The sequence below is a fragment of the Falco rusticolus genome, chromosome 4 (assembly GCF_015220075.1).
Source record: "Falco rusticolus isolate bFalRus1 chromosome 4, bFalRus1.pri, whole genome shotgun sequence".
NCBI classification, from domain to species: Eukaryota; Metazoa; Chordata; class Aves; order Falconiformes; family Falconidae; genus Falco; species Falco rusticolus.
Genome location: NC_051190.1, coordinates 30,436,173 through 30,462,462, shown reverse-complemented (window position 1 = coordinate 30,462,462; position 26,290 = coordinate 30,436,173). Strand labels below are relative to the sequence as shown.

The window sequence follows — 26,290 nt, the reverse complement described above, 5'->3', positions numbered from 1 at the left end:
TCTCAGATCAGATCTCTCCGGATGATTCCCTTCTGATACAGGTACAACTTCCCAGGACTGTGAAAGCAGGAGAAAACTGGTCTCCGTCTTTGTCACAAGCAAGTTGGAAACTAATGATTTCTTTGTCCCATCCTAACATGACTGTTCAACAGATCAAGTCTTCCTTTTCCTCTTCTGGACATGCACTGGAAGCACATTTTCCTTCTACAGCTTCTCCAAGATGCCTTTTTGGCAAGACAGACAAAAGGAGCAGAAATTCCTGAACCCTAGAGGTATCCTGGACCTCCTGCCTGATTTTCCCCTGCCTCTCAAAGTGCTCAACATAAGTCCCTGCACCCTCCAGGAAATTTTAGCTCAACCAAATCAAACCACGTGAGTCTGAGGTAGCCCATAAACCTCCTACAGACTATGTAAAGATAAATGAAGTCTGGAAAAGCACAATATTTGCATGCATATTATGTCTTTTGTATCTCAAGGCTGTGCCTACTATAATAAGGCCTCTGATAATATCCCTATCCCATTCATTTTATTCAACCAAGTAACTCAGTGTAACTCAGATTTTACAGTGACAACAGCAACACTGGCAACAGGACCACTCTAACTGCAGCACAGCAGCGTCCTCCACACAGGAAAATGATCCACCTTTCCCCTCTGCTCAACAAGTGATGAGAAAAAAGCCCTGCCCTGCTCTCCCTCCACAGTCCTTGTTCCAGTTACAATCCTGCAATGCAAAGGTGAGAGCACATTATCAACTCTCAGCCTATTTCCAGGTTGAAAAGTGGAGCAGTAGCCATCATCCTTTTTACCAAAAAGCACCCCATTGCATTTGTCAATACAGCTCGGGTTTTACGGGTACACCTGTAGCGTGGAGACCTCCCCAAATGACGGGTTGAGAATCAGATCATTGTCCGTGCATCTCACCTGAGCCAGAATTGCCGTTCAGGTTTGGATCAGACTGTTACGCTGAAATCCAGCAGTACCTGTCCCACTGGGAGCCCAAAGGGAGGAGCTGCAGTAAGGCAGCTCTCCACTTTAGCCAGCTATGTTTCCTCCTTCTGAAAATCCTAACCCCATGTCAGCTGTTACTGCCTTCGGTGAGAAAAACGAAAACAGTCCTGTTGAAACCAAATGGTGCTGCTGAGTTCCATAAAACTTTCACGTTAATGGATCCAACAGCAGGTTCATTTGTGTAATGGGACTTTTAAACAGACCGTTTATTTCGTTTTAATTTGAAGGGAATGTACTATTTGATCCCATGTGCCTGGCTAGACTTTTGAAACAGAGATAAACCACAAGAACTGACTCACTAAGTCTTTTCTTCTAACCTAATTAAAATAGCATTGAGATATTAACATGCAAAAGTGTAATGTACTGATCACCTCTCCAGTCTACAGGCAGTTTTTCAGCACTCATCTACCAAAATCCCAAAGCTTCCATCGCTCTCTGCTTTGCCCACAGTCACATGCAATAGATGCTTCTGATGCTGCCAGTTTTGTGTGTTGAACGTGAATTTTCCAAGCAGAAACATGCAACAGATGCAACAAAACCAACTGAAACCGTTCATCATTCCCTAGGCTAAGAGAGGAGGGGGGTGGGGGGTGGGGTGGGAAGAAAAATAAAAATCTTCTCTCTGTGCCTCAGAGCTTACTATATTCTTAACACTGTGAGGATCTGCAAGGATTAATTTTAAAGTACTTGTTTACAACAAGCACTGAAGTAGAGCTCTCAGCTAGGAAACGGAGAAGAATAACTGAGTAGTCCCATGCCTCTGTTCTAGGGTTTACTTCATCTGGAGAACCAAAGCTCTACAGTAAAAACACAGTGAGAAAAGTTGAAAAAAGGCATCGATGACTCCTGCTCACTTAACCCTCCTCCTTTCAACAAAATCACATTTCTAAATTCACAGGACCACATGATAAAAGTGAAGAATAATACAAACACTGTGAAGTATATACAAAACAAACAAGCAACAAAAGGCTCTGCTGAAGTAAAGCTACCCAATAGAGAAAAAGACATCTCAGACACTGATCATGAAAACTTATTTAAACCAAACAAAATTCACTGAAGATCTTGGGTCAAAAAGAATAAATGCACAAACACAATTACTGGTAGCACAAAGCAGGGAGGCTTTATCACAGAGGAGCATAAATAAATCAGAAAAAAGAAGCTAGGTGAAAACTGACGGAACAGCAACAGAATTGAAATATAATTGCACAAGTCCCACAACAGCTAGAACCTCTCCTACAAATTGAGTCTTCATCAGTCAGAAACCAGAGAGGAGGACAAAGAGCTGGGGAGATTAATCGATCACAGGATGAACACCAGTGCCATGCGGCAGTGGAAATGGGTAATGCGACTCTGCAAGGGAGAGCTGAGCTATACCCAGGACAGAGGTACCTGCCTGCACTAGAAGCTCCTGCAGAAGACACTTCGGTACAAGCTACTGCTGGGACATCACCCGGAATGACATGACCACTCTGGTTACTCATCTTCAAAGGAGATACAAAAACGGGAAGAGATTTAAAGAAAGCTGCAGGATTCATGAGGAGCCCAAAGAGCCTGTTTTAAGAGAAGACTGCAAGAGCTTGATTTGTTTAACCTAAACAAATGAAATGCTGGGAGAGAACAATTGTTCTCTATTAGTATGTCACAGCATAAATACGAGGGAGGAAGAATACTCACTGTAGTTTAAGGAGAACGTTAGCACAAGAAAAAAAAAAAAGAATATTAACTGCACATGTATTTTCCATTGGAACTGGGAAGATTTCAGCTGTCAGAGCAAACTTTCTATGACAGTAATGGCACAAACATCCAAAGCAGTTTCAAGACAAAATTGATAAATTTATGAACTGAGGTATATGCTGCAGTTGTAGCAGTTACCAAAGGACAGAACTTCATGATCTAAAAGTCCTCTTCCAGTCTTCTGTTACCAAATCATTTCATTCTGCATCAGCTTCTTTTACTGTCCCTTCATAACCAGATTCATGTTTTTCAATCTGATTTGAGAACTGGATATTTCCCTAAAATTGCCTTACTAAAACTATTGCTGTGTTCATGCTGCTGCTCAGCTGAGTGCCTCGCTACTCATCTGTCTTGGGTTTGCTAGTCTCACATAAGGTGTTAGGATAAAATCTGTCAGATGATAAGTAGATCTGCTGTCGCCTTGCTAAATCAATTCAGAAATGATGAAATACATTTTTGATAGATGGCGATTTCCTGTACTGGTCCGTTCGTCTCCTTTCCCCGCCCAGCCTGTTGGTTCCATGCATGTTCCAGCAAAGCCTCATCTTTATTTATTACTACTGTGGCTCAGTACTCTAATCCCACATTTAATTGCCATCCCATTATAGATAATACAGAGAATTTACATTTCCACTAATGAAATCTACTTTTGTTCTTATGCCTGGTCCATTGTATTCTTTGCTTTATGTTTAATAACTCTTAAACAAGAATTAAATGTGTAATATTGGCAAGTTATCCAGGGTAGGTCTTTCTATACTAAAGTTCATTTCCTTCATATTCTCATTTTCACTTCTTCTATAGTATCACTGTTATCGCCTGTAAAGTAAAATATAACAGAATTTTCATCCTTGCCAGATATTTCTTTTAAGTATCAAAAGTCACAGTTCTTAAAAGTTTGGAGGTCTGATGCAATCACTAGAAAGTAAAAGTCTTTCAGTAATAATGCAAAAGGTTTATGAATGGTGTGGGTCTCTTGTTGTTTATGTATTGATGCCTGTTGCAGTTTTCCCAAACTCTTCGCAGTTTTTTTCGTGTTGTTTTCCAGTTAACAGCTAGTTCCCAGCTACAACATGCTCAGTGTTCTCTGAGTTTCTTTCATGTATTCTCCTTTCTGTCTTCATTATTTCTCCCGAAAAACCATCAGTTTACACAGTCACTGATATTCAAGTTAATCTTAAACATTATGATTTCATCAGACTGAACACATGATTTGGCTCCTCAACTATTCCTGACCTGCTGCCCTTAAATACAGGTCTCCTATTCTTTGCAAAGGGTTAATCAACACTTACTCAAGGCAAGGTGCCTTCATTACTTTCATTTTAAGGTGTCTTTATTTGTCCAGTAAGGACACTCAATTTATGCCATTCATTTTGTGACGGTCACATTCTTGGACTTCAAATCTTCTTTACCTCCCACCCTGCTAAGCAATTCTTCTGATTCTTACATCCATCCTTTTTAATCTGCTGGAGAGTGAAATATAATTTGTTCCAATGAGCAGTCTATAGATTTCAGAGCCCACATGGGCCAAGCTGTCTTTTGAAGATGAAAGCCAAAAGATACCCAGAGCACCTCAGGGCAGTGAAAATACAGGTGATGCTTTTTTAATACCAAGCTCACTTCCCTTGGGGATTAATGATGGTGAAAAAAAAAATAATCTTGACATGACTGCCCTGTGCTACAGAACCAGACTGAAAGAAAGTGTAAGATCAGGGATCACAGCTGTTGCTTGGATGGCAAGCTTGAGCTGAACAATTTCCTCGGGTCTATAAAAGGATATGAAAAAGGCAAATGAAAATTAGAAAAACTAACACATTTTCTGTTTCCTTCCCTCAGGGAGTGAAAGAAAAATAATATAACAAACAAGAAAGCATTTTCCACAAATAATAGTTCAGTGTGAGTGAAACTAGCTTTCAGCTCTATGCCAGTAGATCATTAAACTAACATACCACAAGTAGTAAGATCCTGGGAAACACGAAACGGGGAGCCGTATGTGTGAACTCTATGAGCAATCTCCTGGCACATCGTGGAGATAAAGATACTGGAGCGCTAGCCTCAGAAAAGAAAACATCCGGTGCTGATAAAGTTGTCAGAAAAATGCACATACATACACAAAAATTGCAGGAAAGTAGTGTGCTTAGGCACCAACCAAAATTCACAACAAAAACATTCTTTCAGCTAATAAAAGAAACACAAAACCCATAGATCTGTGGGACAACTAAGTTACCTGAGCCCTATCAGACTGGTGACCCTGTTACATACCACCTCTCACAAGAGCGGGCAAGCACTGCTCCCTTACAATAGGAACACACTCAAACTGTGAATAAAGATAAATAAATAAGTGAAGGGTTAGGGGGAGAGAAAAATCAAAGTTTCATTATTAATTATGCAGCACAATGATAAGGGTAATTTTTCTTAAATCAGAAAATAAATTCTAGGTTCAAGTTCCCTGAAGGATATAAAATATTAGAGGATTTTTTATGGTTGTAATCACAAACTCATTTCTCCAGCTACTACTGGCCGTGTCTAATTAGGGCAAAGTACGTTAATGATACAGTGGCACAGCCCAGAGACGTCTTCAGTCGCAATATTAATTGCATTTAGGGAAAGAAGCATGAATTGTGCTTATACAAGCTAATTAGTATGGGTTTGCTAATTAATACTGGAAAGTTAAACTGCCTTTGTCTTGTCAACTGCAATTAGCTGAAGATGTTTAAATTTCTTTTCTTTCTTTTTTTTTTCTTTTTTTTCTTTTTTTTATTCTTCCAGTAGTAAACTCACTTTTAGCTGACAAGCAAGGAAAGCATGCACTGGAGTATTCGACTGTAGTTAGGGCAGCAAGTCCATCCCACCCTCCACCAGCAAGACCTTGTGTCCTGCGCTGGTGTCCCCTAGAGCACAAACCACCCTTTGTCTCTTCTTGTCCCTGTTGACACAACTCCCTGAGCTAGGGTCCTCCCCTGCCAAGGACACAGAACATGCAGATGCTGTCTTACTGAGGCCACGATCCTACCTCATTTATCCGACAAGCATTTTACTTTTAAATATTGCTATGTAACGAATGAATTATTTACCAGGGCATCCAAGATGCTCCCCATTGCAGACAAGGAAGCCCATCAAACTCATCAGTGAGATCCAATCAGCTAGTCCACCAGCCCCAGTGCACATGGCTTCATTTCCAGTGCTGAGGGTGGCAAAGCCATTAGGACTCTTCAGGGTGGTGATAGAGATGTCGCTCCACAGAGGTTTATCCCAGAAGCAGCCCAATGATCCATCAGACTGTACGATAGCACCTGACAGGTGTTTATTCCATTTCACTTAGGGCCATAAGCTTGTTTGCAGAATGGCTGACGAAAAGCAATATCCACATCTGTCAGCACCCAGAGCAGGATGAGCCCTTCGGCCTCCCCCCAGCTGCAGAGGCTTAACATCAATCTAACAAGCAGTGGATCACGTGAGAAAAACGGGGAGAGGGATGAAAAGGAAGGCGAGATGCCAGGAATCCAAATCAGGCAAAACAGTTGCTGCAGCGTCAGCTTTAAAGGAGTCTGAAAATAAGGCCATCCAGGTGAGACCCTGATCTGGAAAGGGTAAAAAAAACCCAACAAAACAAAACCACATAAAGAAAATTTTGTTGGATGGCAGGGAGGAGAGTGGGGCTGACAGTATAACCGCTGGAGCCCTTGGACAGCCCTTTGGAACAGCCACATCCCAAGTGAACAGACCTCTGCCACCACCAACACTGTGGAAGACGAGAAGTGACACATCTTTCCCTACCAGGGAGATTTCGCCTGGGGATGCAGGAGAACCATCTATCACCAGTGAAAAGAAGGACCTATACTGTCAGGTTTCCCCTCAAAAGGGAAAAAGAGGAAAAACAATCTCTCTTCCTCTGTATGAAGCAATTTTCCTGTATTTACCCAACAAAATTCAAAATGCTGAATAAAGCCCACATCTCACAACTGGAATCCAATCGTCTAAAGCATGACAGAATACAGCCTGCTCATCTGAGGTTGATGTGAGCTTTACTGGAAGATCACAAGACTTGCAGATTTCCACCGAGTAACCCTTGGGAATAGGCACTGAACACTAACTGCTGCTTTATCCTCTGCTGATGGATGATGCACACCACCAATTAATGCTTTAACACTGGAAGTTCCAGTTTCTCCAGCTCTCTGCTAGCCTGTTAAATATGACAAAATTTTGAAGGCAAACAAATAACTGAAAATCCAGGCTTAATGAGCCAAAAAGAAAAACTTTGAAATGTTTAAAAAAACTACACATCAAAATATTTAAAGCATAGCAGCAAATTCTTCCTCTGGTAAGTCCACTGAGCACAATGCAAAATTGATTGTATAGAATTTAAAACTATTAACAAAGCAGCATGTAATGAGATCAGATGGTAAATAGGATTAATTCAGTTTTCTCTGGAACTACCAGTTTTGACCTGTGTCACCACAGAAAGCGGCTGAGCATACAGAGATGTTTGTCCACAATGTAAGATAACCCCAGAACCAGAATCAATTAACACTCTCATTATGAAAAATCTGATGGTGGAACAGCAAGGAGCACAAATTAAAAAAAAATACTAGCAGATGTACGGCAACCTATTACTGATACAGGAGGGGCACACCAGTTCTGCCCTCCAGTGCCCTAGTAGAGTTAAGCAGAAGTCTAAAAAGACTAGTGTTGGCACTGTGGTTTATAATTTAGATTTTAGAACAGATGTCTGTTTAGCATCTACTTACTAGCCAGTGATACATGCCTATTTTTTCATTAGTAATAAAATTAATCCAGTATAAAACACATCTACAGAATGAGTGTCTACATCCTGGATACTGCTCAGGTTTTTCTTGTGACTAGAAAAAGTTGCAGGAATGCCACAACTTGCCCATGAGCAAACACACTGGTTCACAAAACAGTTTAATGATGACACCTCATTTATCCCCGAGTATGAAGAACCGCATACATTAGCCATGAAACTGCACATAAACCTCCCTACTGCCTGGTTTTGTAGCCTCTATTAATTTTGGTCCTTGAGTGACCTGTCAATAAAATAGACAAACCCAGCGGAAACTTAACAGATTATATAAAAATAGTTTGTGATAATTCTGTCATATCTCATCTGCTTGTCCTTCGCACACTTGAGACGGAACCAAAGGCCCCCAAAGAAAGGAGTTAATTCAGTATGAAATTAAACGCTTGCTTCTGATCTAGAGCTCCTACCAAAGAGAAAGGCAAATGCCAAAAAAAAGGAAGAAAGCCCACGAGATCTCATCCAACACTTGTTCCAGGTGCGTATGGAGTCAGAGTGCCAAGACTAGCAGTAGCAATACAAACTTTTACAGTGCTCATTTTTTATTCATTTTGGAATATTTGGAACTGATCCGCTGTTTAAATGAACTGAACTTTGTATACTTTACTGCTCTGTAAAAAAAAATGAACACTTACCATCTCTGCTCTTTGCTTATGATTTCCCACTTCTTCCAGAACTTGAGACAGCTGAGCCTGCAAGACAAAAAAAAAAAAAAAAAAGACCATGAAGTCTAGGATGTATTTTTGGAAGTTCAGTAAGACTGCACTTCCTCCCCTCCAACCAAAAAAGCCAAGAGCACCATGATTTTCACAAATTTGAAAAGGAATTGTAAGTGTTGGGTCTTGTTCTGTCCTATCAGCATCCCATGCCATGAGACAATCCTGTCCCAAACAGCCTGAAGCCAACATACACAAGAAAGAACAGGTTTATTGCAGAGAAGAATTCCACTGGATCAGCTATCCCACATTTTGGTCCCGTGGTCCAGAGAAGTGTGCCTCTTCTCCATTTCTTTGGAAGTTGCAGAAAGAGCAGTCTAAAGCCCACCCAATTTTTCCAAGCTTAACTTTAGAGAAGGAAGAGGCTTGCTCCGCTCCTGAAAGGTGTGTGTGTTTCAAGGTAACTTCACAGAAAATATCCTCTTGAAGTTCTGGGGTACAGGGTTTGGTTTGGAAGCCTTCAAAATTGTTGTGGTAAAATACCAAGAAAATCTCTGCAACACAACCCTACTGAATTCCTGTGAGAAAAGAACCCAATCCAAAGCTTTTTCTTTTTTAAGAGGAAATTTGAAATTTAAAGAATCTTAAACTAGAACAGAAATATCTTATGTTATCCCTGTATAATGTGGGGAGAAATGGCAACTTGACTCAGAGGAGGATCATTTAGAGTTTTGTTTATGAAAAAGGATTTTAAATGAAATGGGTATTTTGGTAACGGCTAAGAGAAGCCACATAGACTACTTGAGCACATCTTCCCACATCTTTTCTTTCACAACACTTTGCAAGCCTGCAATCAGCCTTTCTCTGGTTAGTAGAAAGCCTAAGAAATAGCCACAACTGATGACAGAGAAGCTAATTTTAAAAATGTATCTAAACAAGACAAGAACCCAAAAAACTTTCCTGCAAACTAATTCACGTAAATTCAAGCAGATATTAAAACCCTCCTGAGTCCCTCTAACAATCTCTCGCCACACTTGAAATGGCTCTTTTGAGTACTACATCCAAACCAGAGACAAATAGCAAGTAGTTTATTACAATGAAAAGGAAAAATTGAGCTTTGAAGGCTAACTGCACTGAAATGCAAGCAAACAAAAAATAAAATTACAGTCTTAGGGATCAGCACAGCAGAAGTTCAATTTTGCAAACAAACAACCAAACAGTTCAAGACTTCCCCAGCCTCAGAGCTCAGCGGAAACTGAAAAAGTTACAGATTCTTGCTGTGCAGGGCCTGGGATGATGTGACATTATTTAAGGAACAGACACTCAAATAAGATGAAAAGGGTTTTAATACAAGCCTGGGACCTGGCACAGGGCAATGAAACACACTCATTAAACACTGCGGGAGATGCCAGTCCCAACCAAACACGGACCGCATGTACAAGCAAGTGAGAAGAAAAAACAAAATTATCATCAAGTTTGATGCTGAAACATCAGGAAACTATAAATTTGCAGACACCTGGGAAAGACTTTTTTTTTCCCCACTACTATTGAATCAGGTAGAATTATACCAGCAGGCTAGAGCCAGAAGAGTCACATGGAGAAGAACAAGAAAACATGCCCTCAGAGATGTTATTTATGAGAGATGCTAGCACAGCCTTTGCAAAACACCCCAAGACTGAACAGTGTTGATCAAAAACAACCCCAACTTTTCTGTATATCAATTAACCTTATCTATATGAAAGTGACCTTTAGATGGGAACTACTGGCCTACTCTAAACTAGACGTAAAGAGCCATTAAAACTATATATTCGCTTACGATTAATTTGAGGGTCACGCCTCTTCCCTTTAAGTCTCCTGTTAGTAAATACTTCTACAGAATCATGGAGTAATTCCGAGTGGAAGAGGCCAGTTCAATCCCCTGCCCAGAGCAGGGGCAGCTACATGAGAATTCTCAGGGCTCTGGATCAGCTGGGTTCTGAGTATCTCCAAGGAGGTGAACTTCAAAACCTCTCTAAGCAACCTGGGTATATAGGGCTTGCATGGCAAGGTTTTGGTAGCAGGGAGGCTACAGGGGTGGCTTCTGTGAGAAGCTGCTAGAAGCTTCCTCCATGTCCGATGGAGCCAAGGCCAGCCAGCTCCAAGATGGACTCACCACTGGCCAAGGCTGAGCCCCATCAGCAATGGTGGCAGCACCTCTGGGACAACAGATCTAAGGAGGAGGAAGAAAACCGGGCAGCAACAGACCAGGGATTCCCTGGCAGCTCGAGGGAAGCCCATGGAGAGGCAGGCTGTGCCCCCAGCCCGGGGAGGTTAACGGGGGTGGGTGGGGGGGTGGGCAGATCCCCACCTGCAGCCCATGGAGGACCCCGTGCCGGAGAAGGTGGGTGCCCGCCCGAAGGAGGCTGTGACCCCATGGGAAGCCCACGCTGGAGCAGCTCCTGGCAGGACCCGTGGGCTCATGGAGAGAGGCCCAGGCTGGAGCAGGTTTGCTGGCCGGGCTTGTGACCCCGCGGGGGCCCAGGCTGGAGCAGCCTGTTCCTGAAGGGCTGCACCCCACGGATGGGACCCAGGCTGGGGCAGGGGAAGGGTGTGAGGACCCTCCCCCTGAGGAGGAAGGAGCAGCAGAGACAAGGAGTGATGAGCTGACTGCAACCCCCATTCCCCGTTCCCCTGCGCCACTGGCAGGGAGCAGGGAGAGAAAACAGGGTGAAGCTGAGCCTGGGAAGAAGGGAGGGATGGGAGGAAGGTGCTTTAATATTTGGTTTTATTTCTCATAATCCTACTCTGATTTAATTGACAATAAATTAAACTAATTTCCCCAAATTGCATCTATTTTGCCGGTGACAGTAACTGGTGAGTGATCTCTCCCTGTCCTTATCTTGACCCATGAGCCTTTCATTGTATTTTCTGTCCCCTGTCCAGCTGAGGAGGGGAGTGACACAGCAGCTGTGGTGGGCACCTGCCATCCAACCAGCGTCAACCCACCACACTGTGCCAAGCTTTAGTCACCTTGACAGTGGAAATATTTTTCTTTATAATATTAAGGCAACAGTACACTATAGGAACCTGTTTAAGGAAATGGGTATAAGAGCATTTTAAAGTACAAGAGCTTGATAAAATTCAGAAAAAAAAAGCATAGAAAAGACTGACACATTTTACTTCAGGAGGATGCTGCAGAAAATTTTAGACAAGAGAGGAATAATACAAAGGGATGGGAGAAATCGGAAATACAAGCAGGAAATATTCCATAATTTACCTTATATAGAATATGGCTTGAGGAAAATAACGAAGTACAAACCTCTCAAGCTGCTATCCCACAGCAACCTAGAGGCAAACCTGGACAGCAAGTCTGAAACAGCAGCACGGTAACAGCAGATCAAGATGATTTGGAAAAGCCACCGGATAAGAAAGTAGGTTTTCTTCATTGCATTTATTTCTAGGCAGCTCATCTCAAAGGGAAAGAGTAGCTAACTAGTGGGAATCCAGAGAGCAGCAACTAAACTGACTAGATTGCTGGAAGAAATGATTCATGAAGATTAAAAGATTTTTAATGTATAGTTTGACTACAACTCTCACAGAAGAGCAAAAGGGACATATTTAATGCATCGAGAGCCATTACAATGATAGAGCTGTAATGAAGGAGGCTTTCCCAGCACAGCTGATGCTGTCTGATGTGCTCGCAGCCGGTGCGGGGACCCTCCTGCCCGTGCCCACCTACGCAGGCAGATGTGGAAGCACAAGCGAAAGCCCAAACTTGCAGTGGGGTCCTCTGTGCCTGCTCTCGCCTGGCTGTGAACAGATGATAATGCTTTATCACATCTAGTTTGTAAACATTAGCCCTACCCCAGACTTTATATTAGCTTAAATCAAATATTGAACCTAGCTCAGCTGTTAGAGGACAGCTGCTTGCAAAGTGATTCACTGCCATGTTCCTTCTAGGCCACAAGAAAATACAACCTAATCACCAGCAGCATGGCAGATGCACACATTTTTAATTATGAAGAAGAAATTAGGCTCTGAACTTATCCCCACATCTCACTTAATCAAGAATGCATCGGAGGAGCTGTCAGCCACCACAGGCGTGGAAGGAAGGAGCTGCAGGGCCCTGGACCAGTGCCTGACAGTGTGCTGCGCCCCTGCGCCCAGCCCCCCTTGGGGCATCTGCCAGGGAAGACCTGAAAGAAATACCGTTTCTTGGAATAGACTTTTTCAGGAATGAACTGTCGGATTTCTCAGTTCAATTGGCTCTGGCCACTCCCAGCCAATGAAAGCACAAGCAATGAACCCGAGTCATTTCAGGTGGTCAGGGAGGAGATGGCGTGCAAGGGCCCTGGACCCCCGCACCCGCAGGCAAGGGTGGGTGATCTGCAGCAGGTGCTGGAGCAGTTTGCCAGAGTTCTGCACTGGCAAAAGCAACGTCCTACCTATAAGTAGCTCCGCTCTGTTTTACAGGCTTTTTGATTGATCACATTCACCTTGGTATCTCAGGGATCTCTCAGTAGCTTGCATGCTGAATTTTCAGACGATGCATAAACGTTAACTTAAAGCTCCAAGGAAATTCTCATTACTTAATACACATGTTAAATTCCCACAGATCACTGAGCTCAAGCATTAAGAAATCTGATAAGCTAACAGATATTAAGAATCAGATATACAAATATATGTAAAGTCCAATTTGCCTACTGAAGGCAGCACAACCAGGTAAAACAAAATCAAGCAGTAAAGCAGGAAAAAAGAATGCTCTCAAGTATTCAGTCAATTACTTTAAGCCTCCGAAAGCAGGGTTCGTCAATTCAAAACATCCATCTTACATGACAATAGTCTAATCTACTGTCAATGCTACTGCCATCCTAAGAGAGTGGCCAGAAGGGAATGATAACCTGTGCTCCGGCCTTGCAGGGATGCCGCAGCTCAGCGCTGAACGAGGAGCAGGAATGGAGAGGAACTGATTCAGATCCTGAAGAGACCATTCTGAGTTGTTTTAGTTTGCTTCCCTGCATCAATAATTCATCTTCTACACCTTCCAAAAGTCAGCTTTCACTGACAACGCTGGAGGAAACTGGTCAGGGAGAGCTTAATGAATGAAAGTAAAGCAATCCGGTGGTTACAACGCAGGTGTTAACACTGACTGCATCAGCAGCCCCACGTTCTTCTCTGGGGGCTGGTCGTGAGCCAGCTACCCTGACCGATAGGCAAGCAGCTCAAATGTGAGACTCACTTGTAGGAAAAAATTAGCTACTCAATCTCTAATGAACGGTCTTTCTCTACACAACAATACCCTCTGCTCTACAAGCAATTAGCAAATCGAAGCACTCTCTTTGTGGACCTGCATTAATTTACTCCTCGATGTTGCACATTGAATAGCTCATAGGTATGGCACTGCACAATAGTAGCAACAGCCAGAGCCATAAAATTAAAGCTTGCTTCAAAGAGTTAGGGAAGCAAAATTATGCGTGCTGCATACAGGGGATAAATCAAAACAACCTTCATTTGGAAACATCATTTTAGTCTTATGCTTTCATCAAAAAACATGATTATCTTAACAGTCACATAATACAATGTAGGTACTTTACAAGGGAGAGAAACAAGCAGCACATTCAGTACCTCAAATTAAAAAGGGAGTCATTTTTATTCTTCCTTATCAGGGTGAAATATCTGAGAACACACATAGCTGCCTATTCCAGGGTTGTGCTTTCACAGCTCTAAATCCCAACTGCAGGTCCCCAGAAGGAAGGCCACTTGCTGGAAGGGCAGCACGACCACATGGGAGGGGAAGAGGAGGCTCAGCCTGGCAGAGCTGTAACACAGCTGCAAAACATGGCATTTTTACAGCATGCCAAAGCCCCAGACACCCTTAGCAGTATTTTATATGCAACAGTTGTATGCAAATTCAAGTCAAGTGTGACGATTGGCAAATTTAGGTATAATGTTAATTAATAGCTATTTCAAATTAATTAACTTCTAAGATAAATTCTTGCCTCTTCTCTTTGAGAAAGTTAACACACAATTTAAATTTACAAGGATATATCAGCTACCGATCACAGAATTACGGAATCTTCTATGTTCTAACATGCCCAATCATTTCAGTTGCCTTGTGCTGGCTGCTCTCCATTCCCTGGGTAATGTCACAGTAACTTATTTATCTGATCACTTACAAAATAAAATACAAGATGAAGCTTCTTTGATCAGGCTAGATGGCCTTAAAGTGTGGTTAAAGCGTGATGTGACCTGTAACAGGGTCCAAGGCAGCGTATCTTATCTGATGCCATAGACTAGGGAAGAAGGAAGGAAAAGAAGAGAAAAAAAAAGAAAAAAGAAAAAAAGCACAGCATTGCCTGTTTCTGTCAGACCTGGGAGACACAAGTAAAATATAGTGCATCAAAGCTGCAGCTGAAATACAGAAGGAAATGCAAAAACATGGCTGCACTCCCCGGACAGTTCTAGTAAGGAAAGCATTGATTACAACACTTACAGTTCAATCAAACCTAAAAGCATATAGCTCTATGCACCACGCTGATGAGTTACGTGGAACAACACAGTAGTATCATGATAATACTTTGAAGAGAAGGTTGCAGTCACTAATTAACTTGCACACAAAGATATTTTTGTAAGATTCTGACTTGTGGGGAAAACAGAAGGAAAACTTTGATTTCACAAAAGCCACAGACAGCTTACTTATGGGGGTGGCAGAGACGGAGGCAGAAGTAACTCATCAGCCACTTGCAGTTAGACTTCAGTTTATTTGCATACTGTGATCCTGCATATTAAAATATTGTGAGAACTGAAATGAAATTTTCATTAGTGTTCAATCTGAAATCTCACTCATGGGATTCAGCTTTCAACAGTTAATGCATGAATTTGCCTGTTTATACTTTCAAGTTACATATCCGTTTATACGATGGTAGCCAGTACCTTCCACCTTCAACCCATTAGCCCACCATCACTGCAGACTGCTAGCAGTATAGTATTGTTTTGGCATCTCTGAAACGCACTACAAAATTACACTGGATTAAATGGTCATTTCTAATTTAAAATATTGTGATGCTTTGTAGATGAAACTACTGATCTTTCACAAAATTGCATCAATTGAGATCACAATCAGGAAGACTGTTTAGTATCAGACACTGCTAAAAGATTTCCCCACTGCTTTACAGATTCAATTTTGCTGTTCTCAAAAAAGTTCTCGTGGTTATAAAATCAAATGCACATCCTTTATAAAGTGGGAAATAACAGCTACAAATAAACCCTGGTGCTGTCTCAAAAGCATCAAAACCACCGTATTATCTTACAGGAGCAAAACTGGAGGGGGCGGGGGTGGCCCTCCATCTGATCCAAAAGCAAAGGGGAAAATTCCCCAACAACTTTTGTGTGTTTCAGAAATTTGTATGTAGTGAAGCAACACTCATTCTGACTTGCAGAAAAGCTGCAATGTGCAAAACGGAGACCATTACTTAGTGACATAATTTATATTACGTGGATAGGCTTACAGCCCAAAGAAAAGCATGTGTTTCAGGCTACAGCTTATGTGGTTTTCCATGTAATTTAGTCCTTCTAAATTTTACCCCAAGCCAAGGACAGACAAGACAGGAAACCAGAATGCCTGTGAGCAAGATGTCCCACATCTCCAGGGACTCACGCTCCCGGGCATCATGGCAAAACACAACACCCAGGGACTGAAGGCTACTGCTTTGTGCAGGGTAGTGAAGGGTGGTTTTTATAAAAAAAGCAAGAGCTGGCACTTACTTGAGAACCACTCTTCTCCGGCTTCGGTGTGCAGCAGGGAAATGCCGCCCCCAAGTGAGAGACAAAAATCAGCTGGTTACCAACGGGGAGGATGAATAAAGCAAAGGCTCTTGGGTGCTAAACGAAAAAAATGATACTGCAAATTGAAAAACTGCTGAAGTCATAGTTATAATGACTGAAGATACAGGGAAAACATCTGCAAGATACGGGCTCCTGTCAACACACTATCAAGATTTAGGGACAAAGATATAATAACCAAGCCTTTCTCCAGCTCTTCAGTCTCAAGGACAGGCTGAACTCTCTCCTTCTAAGAAACACAATCCATCTAAGAAACACAAATGTCAAGAATTCGTGACAGTAAGCTTATTATAATGAAATCACCCCAAACCCTCACTGGTTAAGCTCTGAGAAAAGGGTGTAAACAAAGTCACTGTGGAACAACTGATACGAGAAAGATAGGATTTCAAGCAGAAATTGCCCACATCCTTATTCCTGGCAAGTCACTTGACCTAGCTTAAAATAAGCTGCATAGTTCTGCGGCAGAAACCTGGCTTTTGTTCCCACTCTGCCTAACAACTGCCAAGAGACCCAGGGCAAAGCACTAAACTCTCTGAAACTCCTTTATTCTCTCCCTCTCTAATGTAAAGATAATAGTCACTTTGCAAAACCATTCAAAAATCTTTGACCAAAGGTGATCTCTGAGCATGAGGTGCCACTATTGACACAAAACACACCTGATGGGCCACATGCTCAGGTAAAAGGATCAAGCACCATATTAAGTGCAGAACTCAGCACCGGCACGTTCAGAGGTGGTGGTAACCTAATCTTCCTGATCCTCAAAGCAAAGGTGACCTTCACAACTGTAATAAAACGTAAAACTTGGAGGAAGATTCTGAACTTCTCTAAATCTATTTCATCAACACTGTTCACAAAATCTCCCAGGCAGATGCTGTCAGGTAAGGAACGCAGCACCAAAGCAAATTGGGAGATGGAAAAATGCAGAGCATTACATTCAGGAAAGGATGAGTCTTCGGAGATCAGACAGTCCTATGCTAGACTGAAACACTTATAAAGAAAGCAGGCAGGTGCAGGTAGGTAGGAAAATAAGGGGCTCAGGTGTTACCAGAAGTTTCATGTGACAAAAAAGCATTAAATTTGCAAAAATATCTCAAAACAAGAGCAAGCATTTGTTGTTTTACTCTCTGAGCTGCAACTGAGGTTGAGGCAAGATTGAGGGGTAACAGCCGAGCAGTTCTTCTCTACTGTTTTTCCTTGATGCTTTCATTCAACACCTTGCTAAGAAGGAGCAAAGACCAAGAGATTAGCACAGCTCTGCTGGGAACGATACACTTTTGCAGTAGGTCTCCTTCCCTCCATCCTAATCAAATGGTGCTGCAGCCCTTGGGGAGAGAACACATTGCCAAACAAAAAATGTGAGTTTGCAGCTGCTTCCTCAACAGCAAAGGGCAGCCTGACTGATGAAACTCTGCCAAGCCAATAGCTTCGAGCATTATGCAGTCGGCCAGTACAGCATCTCCCAGACACACACAAGCGACTGCCGGGTGCTGGCGGACTCTCCAAAGGAGTCATTCCCCATCACTGGAACACCCATCAGAAAAGCCTCTGCCACTAATGCTCTCTTTGTGGGCTCAGATATATTCCTGCCTCAGAAAAGCCTCTGAGTGCGCAGTTGTAGCAGGGATTCCCTTCTCTTTTGCTGCTCCCCTAGAAAAATTTTTAACCCAACAGCAAAAAGATAACCTGGCATAAAATCTTTCCATTGAGGGTTGACCGCAAATCTCCTGCCAGGAGAAAACGAGATTATTAATGTATTAGTGCAACTAAAAAATATTAGGAAAGTATCAGCCCATTCCACAGGGAAATAGCAAAAAGGGCAAGGAATACAAATCATTTGGAGGACACTAAAGAGAATTAATTTTACTGTGCTGTGATCGAACCTAAAGCTGAAATGAAGGGGCACCAGCACAAGGTTCTGAAACAAAAGTAGCACCTCTGGGAATCAGGTCATTCGTTGCTATTTAAGTGATCTGAAAATGGGCACTATAAGCAATTCTGGGATCTGGTGAGCACAATGTTTTCTTCAGGTTGTATTAAACCTTCTTGAACTGGGAAGCAGTGCTAGAGACTACAAGCAGATGACACGGTAGCTATCAGGAATAGAAACCCTTGCTATTAGATGTGACGATGAGTTGGCTGGGGAAAGGAGCCGCAAATGTTTGTGCATTTATTTAATATTCTGTCAAAATTTTAACTCCAGAAGTTATTCCCTCCTGTGCCTCTTCAGATTATCAGCAGAATGAGCTCAAGCTCCAAAACCCCTCTCTTGATGAAAGCAAACATTAGCGCTCACCAAACCCTGAAAAAGGGAATCTCAAACACTGAAAGTGGTGGCAATATGACACCCACCATCTCTACCAAATTGTGAACTTTTCTGCCACTCCTTCCTACGCATTTTTCCAGTACCACCTCCCTGGATCCAAGTACTCCCCCTATCAGTTGCTTCCAACTAGGTTTGATAGCTAGAGGGAAAGAAATGACATTTAGTTGATGAAGTCTGTAAATTAGTCAACAAAAATGTTCACTCTAATCCATTCATCAGAAAAAATGATGGAATTACATCTCTACCTAAAAAAGCCCTTCTAATTTCAGCCCAGTGAGTCAGCACTGCTGCATCTCATCACTAAGAATGATTCATTGTCACTGCACTTCTCAAAGTCAAGAATAAGGGTATTCACCCCAGTTCACTGTCATCTCATAACTACTGTGGATTCAGGCACTGTGTTTGCATACAGTGCTGTTATAATGATTTATGTGAGTGTGACACTTTTAATTTAAAGGCATAAAGAGCTACTGTCAGTCTGCCGACCACAAAGGAACATTTTCTTTCCAGTGGGCTGACAGCTGAATACCTGGAAAATATTCTTGCTTGCCAAGAAGAGGTCTCTACACCCTTACAGCCTAAGGGTAGCAATGCTTCTGAAGACACAGGTGGATGGCCAGTGTCTTTAGAGAGAAACACTAATACTTGGTTATGAGTTAAAAGAAACTTTTCAGAGGAGATAGAATCTGAATAGAAATTCAGACAAGTGGTATACATGGAAAGCCTCTGCCCCAGACGGAAGCAATGGTGAGGGAGAGGGTTTTATGCATGGATTAGATCCCAGCCAGAAGCTCTATAACTGGATGAAACAAAGAATATAGAAAGCTAAGCAGCATGGCTGTGGTGTTCTTTTATACAAGTCTCCTAACATCACACGTTCATTTTGACTAACCTTTCTAACTATTAAAACAAGGCTACTGAACAGCTCCCCGTGACCTTAGCACCCCCAAGTACCCAATGGCAGTACCTTCCTCTAAGCTGCCCGAGGCTGTTTGTCAGCTGGTGATGTGTGGCAGTAGTTCAGAAAAGATGTCTTTAATGATACGAGTGTGCTGTGAGGCCTGTCCCTAACTGTATCTCACTGCTATCCCCACAAACACACTCCGAACAGGAGCCCTCAGGCGTGTCAGCGTACTTCCCAGGGAAATAGTTTTAAGCCAGCCAGCAAATGCCATTGGGGAAGTGAAGATCCATGTTTAAATCAAACTTTTCTTCTACTGGGTTAATTTTAATCTAGTTTGGTTTCTTCTCCTGGTTCTCAGTACTGCTGGCACAGGTTGTGCTAACTCAAATAAAGGTCAAGGAGGCGTTTAAGCCACCGCTACCCTTGGCTTGCAAAATTATAGCCGGTGTATTTTTGGCATACAGCAGAACAGAAGACAGAGGGTAAAGTGCCTAAGCCTCGGAGGGTCTCCAACAAATTTCAAACACTCTTGGAAGTTGCTAGGTAACAACGCTAACCCCCGGACAAAAACTGTGCAATGTTTGCTGTGACAAAGCAATGCTTGTATTGCCCTTGCTTCTGCTCTGGGAATGCGTTTGCTGATGACCTGTCTCCTTTGCTGCCAGAGTATTTCCAGACTCTAGTCTGGGTGTGTAGTTGGATTTTGCTCAATAAAGCAAACATTACATTTCAAACATAGCTATTATAATTAGCAGAAGCTCATTGCTCAATTCCCCTTCCAGACAGGGATTTCCAAATGTCACAGTGTGCTTAGCACAGCTGATCTGCATTGATGGCTGCTCTAAATGCAACTGACCGAGGAGGGTCCAGAGCAAAAAATCAACTCCTATACCAGGAGGTGAGACAAAAAACCAAATACAGTAACTGTCCTTTATCCTGTACCTTCATTTTCTTGTATCTTCTGTACAGCACTGTGAGCAAGACAAGTTCAGCAGAGAGACTCTCCTCTTCAACACAGAAGGTATATTCACACTTGAGGCCAAGCAGCAATTTCTCTTAGAATTTTATACCTGTTCTCTGGGTCCCCAGATGACTCTGCCCTGTCCTGGTTGTCAAGCCAGGATACCATGGCATAAAAACAAAGAGCAGTAAGGGGGGAACAAAAAAGTTTAAAAAATATCCTAAACTAGTACAGCTACTGGCTGCTAAAACCATTTTGCAGAGGCTCTGGCAAATGCAGAGACCCAGTTTAAAACTGTATTTGCTTTCTAAATTGGTTTTGTAAAAGCATAACCAACCTTACGTAAAATTACAGCATTGCAATATGTAATGAGCAGCATTAAGAAAAAAATTGCAAAGTTTCTTCTCCCAACACATACCTACCCACGATGAGCTCCCAGTCTTGAAGGAGAACGCTAGCACTGACATTTCCAGGTATTACATAAATCAGCGGTTTCCAGCCTCCTTGCAGACAAGCTTCCCTGCAAAAACCCTGGCAAAGCTCCACACCTCAGCATGTCCCGTGGAGCCAGCAAAAGTCCAGCTGAGTTTATTAATGTAGGTCTAATGCAACATCTCACCTGTGATGTACTTGTGTTTCACCCACAGCTCCTGCCTCACTGCTCGGGATATACCAGTATAAACTTCCTTCACCTCTCCAACACCCCAGGAGGGGCTGAAGATGATTAGCACCAACCCCGCTCAACAAAAGGAGAAAACAAAGCACAAAGATCATATGTCCTTTGCAAGGCCACAGGGGCAGTCACAATTTACAATTATAATATAGCTCGTCAGTTTTGTACTACAGATACACTAGGATTTAGAGGCTGAAGTTGCAGGGGGAAAAAAAGAAAAAAAAAAAGGGGGGGGGGAGTGGTGTGTTTAACAGTAGCCTCTATCAGAAGACATTCCTTACACTGAAAAAGTAAAGGATCCTCCAAGATGACAACTAGAAGAAAAAGACATGTATAAAATACATTTTTATCACGCTCAAATCAAATATCCCTGCACACCATGGTCATGCTTCTGTAACTTCCTGGAAGAGGAGCAAAACTCTTCTACTTTTATTTGATAATATATTAAAAATAAACAAATCCCAATGGAATTTAAGCACACTGTAGAGGTTCCAGCAAAAAAACATCAAAAAAGTAAGCAAACTAAAAAGATCCTCTCTTGGCACGCTCTTGAAGGAAGGATTCACCACATTTCTAATTGACTGCTACCGTGGCATAAGTGAATAATCTATAAATAGGCAACAAATGCAAAGCAAGCACTTGAAGGAAACAGCAAGATTATTTTTTTTGTTGTTGTTTCTCTTGTTATTGCTTAATGATTTGTTGGGAAGGAGGTGCCTAACAAGGTAGAAGAAACATGGCAAAAATATAAAGAAACAGAAAAGGATGGGGTGTGGGAAGGAGGGATAAAAGAGACATGAAGGCATTCAAATGTATGAAGTGCACAAACACTTTTGCCTCTCGTTTTCCAGAAGACTGAAGCATGAGGGATGGGAGAAGGCGCACAGCTACGTCACAGCATCAGTTAGTAACTGTGCCACACTGAGATAAGCAGGGACAGAGACAAAGAGGTAACACAGGCAGCATCTATCACGTGCAAAACATGACACCCAGCCACGATGCTCTCGTTGGTGCAGTCCATGCAGCAGCAGCGCTCAGGCTCACCGTTACCGTGGAACTGCTCTCTGTAGGCAAACTGAAGCTGGTATTTAAACCATGAGTACACAGGGGAAACATGCTTGTGACTGCGGATGCCCTGAAGACTCCCCCACACCCATAACTTGAAGAAAGCTTTTATGTTATTGATAGAGTCTTCTCTGAAAACTCAAGCTCCTGTGGGCCATCCTGGACTAAATTCTAGTCTTTTCTACGTATCAGATTCAACATACTATTAAGTGCAGCCATTAAAGCACCAGAAGTGTTCATGCAGCTATCTTGTGGCAAGAGTCATCCAATATAGAAGTAGACTCAAAACTATTATTAAGCAACCATCCACATCATAAGAAAAGTGAAAATATATCAATGAACAACAGAGCTGGAGGAATCTGAGTCATTCCCAGAGATGATCTAGTTTCTGGAAAGCATGTGCAGGAAAATTTCCAATAAACTCGGTTTTTTAATATTGAATAATCAGTTCTCAAAATAACTGGAAGTTTTATTTCACAGCTCTTGCTCCAACCTGTCTGGTCACCCTCCTCCTCCTTCCCACAGCTAGTCTGACTGCCCACAACATTCCCAGTCTCTAGCTTTCCAGCATTCATCAAAGCAGCCAACTTAATTATCGTTTTTAATTACTCCTGTTAATCCTATGCTTCTTCTTTCAAGCCTGAAGGAGGCTCTCACAGAATCCAAGGAGCAGAAAACCTTCTGATTTCTCTTTCCAAGGAGTTTGGCTAGTGTTAAGGTCCTTCACTACTCCTGTAAAGTCCTTCCTTGCAACTCCATGGCAGATCTTGTGCAGCACATGGGGTTTGCCAGCGAGCAGCCCAGGACCTCCTCGGAGCCTTCTCCTCTGTGGTGATGGAGGCTAATCCCATGCCAGCTCTGCAGAGATTTACAGCTCTCTCAAAGTTAAATTATTTAATTATTTTCTCCTGTAGGGAAGTGGAGAAGGCTACCAAAATGGACTGTAATCCAAAACTCCATCAGTCAGTATCTTTAATATCTTCCCTTACTTAAAAAAAAAGGTATGCAAGGGTTAAAAAAAATTAACAGAAAAGAAACCATCCTTGCATAGCAGAAGTGTGATACATATTCTGTTTGCCGACCGCCAGTTTAATCGTCATTGTAAAAACTTGCAGGAGAGTTACTGTGAGGGCAAAGGGCAGGATTAATCAATCTGGGGCCCAAGTCCTTTGTCTATCCATAAAATAGACAGAGCAGAAGGAACAGAATTGCAAATTTCCTTACATTGCCCCATCAGTGCTTCTCAGTTTTGGGCTGAAAGGATTAACTCCAGAGGGAGCACTGCAATTTTATCTTAGACATGGTCCATTTGTTCCTTGGCCCTTCTGCTGAGGCTGCCAACAAAGATGCCAGACAGGTTGATATTTTTGAGATGCGAGTGTTTATCTTCTCTGAGTGAACCAAACAGCAACTCATTTCAGGAAAGCAATCCAGCAACTTGCAATCGCTTCTCGCTCTAGCAAATGCAGACTGACAAGGCAAAAGGTGAAACAGCTTGATGGTCCCATTAGAAGCCTCTGAGTTTCCTCGCACCTGAATGCCTGTCTAGCAAAGCTGTGCTACAGAAATATAAAAGATCTCCATTTGGCAAGGAAAGGAAAGAAGTCAGAACATATGCCAAGATAATCTCAGTTATTAGCTCCTGCCACAAAGGTACAAGATGTATTGAATTGCTCCTCCATTGCACAGCATGGGATGCTCTGAGGCTGGGAGTTCCATTTCAGAGGCATGCACAGGCTCGCTAGTGGATGGGCATTACAAGGGATGCGGTGAGTACACACGGAGCTAATGCTGCAGGCAAAATTAAATCAAGCAACAGAGCCAGGGTAAGGGAACACAAAGCATGACAGATAGCTCCCTTCTGTAAATATTTGCAAGTAATAATTGGGAACACTGTTTTTTTAACCTCCTGTTCACGCTTAAATTTTCTTTCTTCTTAACTAAGCAGATTATCAGCTATGAAGATTCGCCTTTGCCTAAAAGTAGCTGACCTCAGAGCAACACCTGCTGGCCTCTCCATCCTAGGCTGACAAATGCCAAAACGGTGACCCACTCTTTGTGGAAGAGGCCATACAGGAAGGGTATATAAAATGTACATTTGTTGTAGGAGTGGCAATATTTGTGCCATTCAGCAGCTCCAAGATGTTCACAAAGACTCAAGTGTGACCTTTTCCCTCTCTCAATCCCCTCTGCTGTTCTGAAACAAGTTGAATCCAAAGAGCAAGTGGAATGCAACAGAAACTAATATCCGCAATAATTACTGTAATGTATGAAGTGTTGATGGGCTGTAGATATCAGACACAATGAATCTGGGTCTTGCCTGGCCTAAATAAAAAGGTATTCATTATCTTGAGAGGAAATGCCACTTATGAAAGATAAGGTCATGCCGCACTGTGAAAATAAATGCCATTTCTCTATATAGCTATGATAGTCTCACCTACCGTCTTCAGAAATGCACGTAAACAGCAAAGCAGTAAAAACCCTGTAAAATTACCCTGGGACACTATGTTATTTTAAGAGCATAAAGCTAGTCATCTGGAGTTCTTTGGATGTGCATTCCTGAACATGCCTTAAGAACACGTAGGTATGTATACACATGTATTTACATTGTGCATTTTGGTAGTAATAATAAACCAAAAAAATTAACTGATACTTTCAAACAAGCTTAGATATGGTTGGTATCACGTATGTTGAAAGAATTTCAGACTAATCATGTATTTTATACTGTTATACACATTCCCAGGAATTGCATACATTTGCATAGGTAGTTCTGTGCTCATCACAAGCCCCCAGGCAGCCTCCGCCAAGCACAATGAGCAACTCTAAATAAATACCATACATAATGCTAACAACTCCTCTCTTTTCAACAGCTCTGCATGCTGCCATGCTGCAGCTGAGCTAGAATTAAGTACACTCAGATGATCTTAGAGCAAACGGCACCGACAGAGCAACCTCCATCTAATAGGAACGGCAGCATCAGAGGCCCAGGAACCTCCAGCCAAGGCTTTCGGAACAAGGTGAGTCTCCTTGCAGCACTCTGCAAGCAGGTGCTCTTGCCCTTTCACACCCTCAGACAGAAGGCAAATAACAGCTGGAGGTGATTTAGCCACTGCTTGAATGTTCCCATCTAGAGAAATACGGTTTTGTCACCACAGTCGTGCAGACGTCACTCCTGTCCTAACACCTTTCTTCATAAAAAAAGGTCACAGAATGCTTCAGAACCCAGCACGCTCATTTTGCTAGGTGTAACTAGATCCACGGCAGTCAAAGGAGCACACATTTTATCTGAATACTTGAGAAAGGCAGGTTATGGAACTGATCTGTCCTAAGGCTGCACTTTCCACTAATGAGATGACCTCTTAGAGAAGAGAATGAACCAGATGATTAGGAAGTGAAGAACACTGCATCTGTATGAACAGTTAATAACATTAAGAGTAGTCAGAATATAATTGCCAAAGGTAGGGTTGATAACAGCTTAGCAATAATATCTGCCACAAAGTTCATTTGGTTTATGGTCTCTACCATTAGGCCAGTTCCCAACTGCATTGCACAGCCCTAAGAAAAATTCAGAGTTTGTAGGCTCTCAAGAGATTCTCCCATAAATTAATACTGATACAGATGCTCATTGTTTCTTTGTGTACATAAATAATGTACGGTAGCAGTCTTCACACAAAGAAGCCTCAGAAAACTCTCCCATTACACAAGATAGTCTACTTAACCTCTACAAAAGAATTACACTGTTCACATTCATAGCTACTGAATATATCATCGGGGTTTTATATACCAATAATAGTGGAATTTTTCAAGCTTCTTGTTGACTTCCTTTAAAAATTTAAAATATTTATGTTTAGCAGCTCTTCCAAGAATCAGCTTTCCAATGGGAAATGAGCTGTTTCTACCATTTTCCAAAAGGAAGTAAAGTTGATGTTACAAGAACTCGTGTTTGCAAGTCTGACGTGGAATGCAGGCAACAGAACACAGAATAGATAAAAATCAATGCTTTAAACCAGAAATCAGTTCTGGTTTTAATGTGGTCTTGAATAGAACTAAAATATGAGTGTACATCTGTCAAAGCTAAAGCCATTATAGCCATTTAAACAAATTGAAAACATAAATCAGTTCAATATGTCAAATCAATGTGCCATGCATTTCATATCTATGTTACTGACATCACAGTTGGATTCATGGCACGTGTATTGTACAGTAGTACTGCTCATTTCATTAAACAGTATAAATAAAAATCAAAATAAAAACGTTACATCTTACATTACAGGAAGACTGTGGCATTTTCCAAAACTTAGGACTTCCAGTTCGTTTTGCTGAAGAGCTTTT

At 42.1% G+C, this 26,290-nt stretch overlaps 1 protein-coding gene across 3 annotated transcripts in view; it reads right to left on the bottom strand.

Annotated features, from left to right (window-relative positions):
• The window catches only part of MAD1L1 (mitotic arrest deficient 1 like 1), a 380,463-nt gene that overhangs the window by 184,636 nt on the left and 169,537 nt on the right, over positions 1 to 26,290 (bottom strand). For all 3 annotated transcript variants that reach the window (XM_037385754.1, XM_037385755.1, XM_037385756.1), the window contains one exon: positions 8,191 to 8,247. In XM_037385754.1, the coding sequence (XP_037241651.1) occupies positions 8,191 to 8,247 (57 nt within the window). The remainder of the gene's footprint in view (positions 1 to 8,190; positions 8,248 to 26,290) is intronic.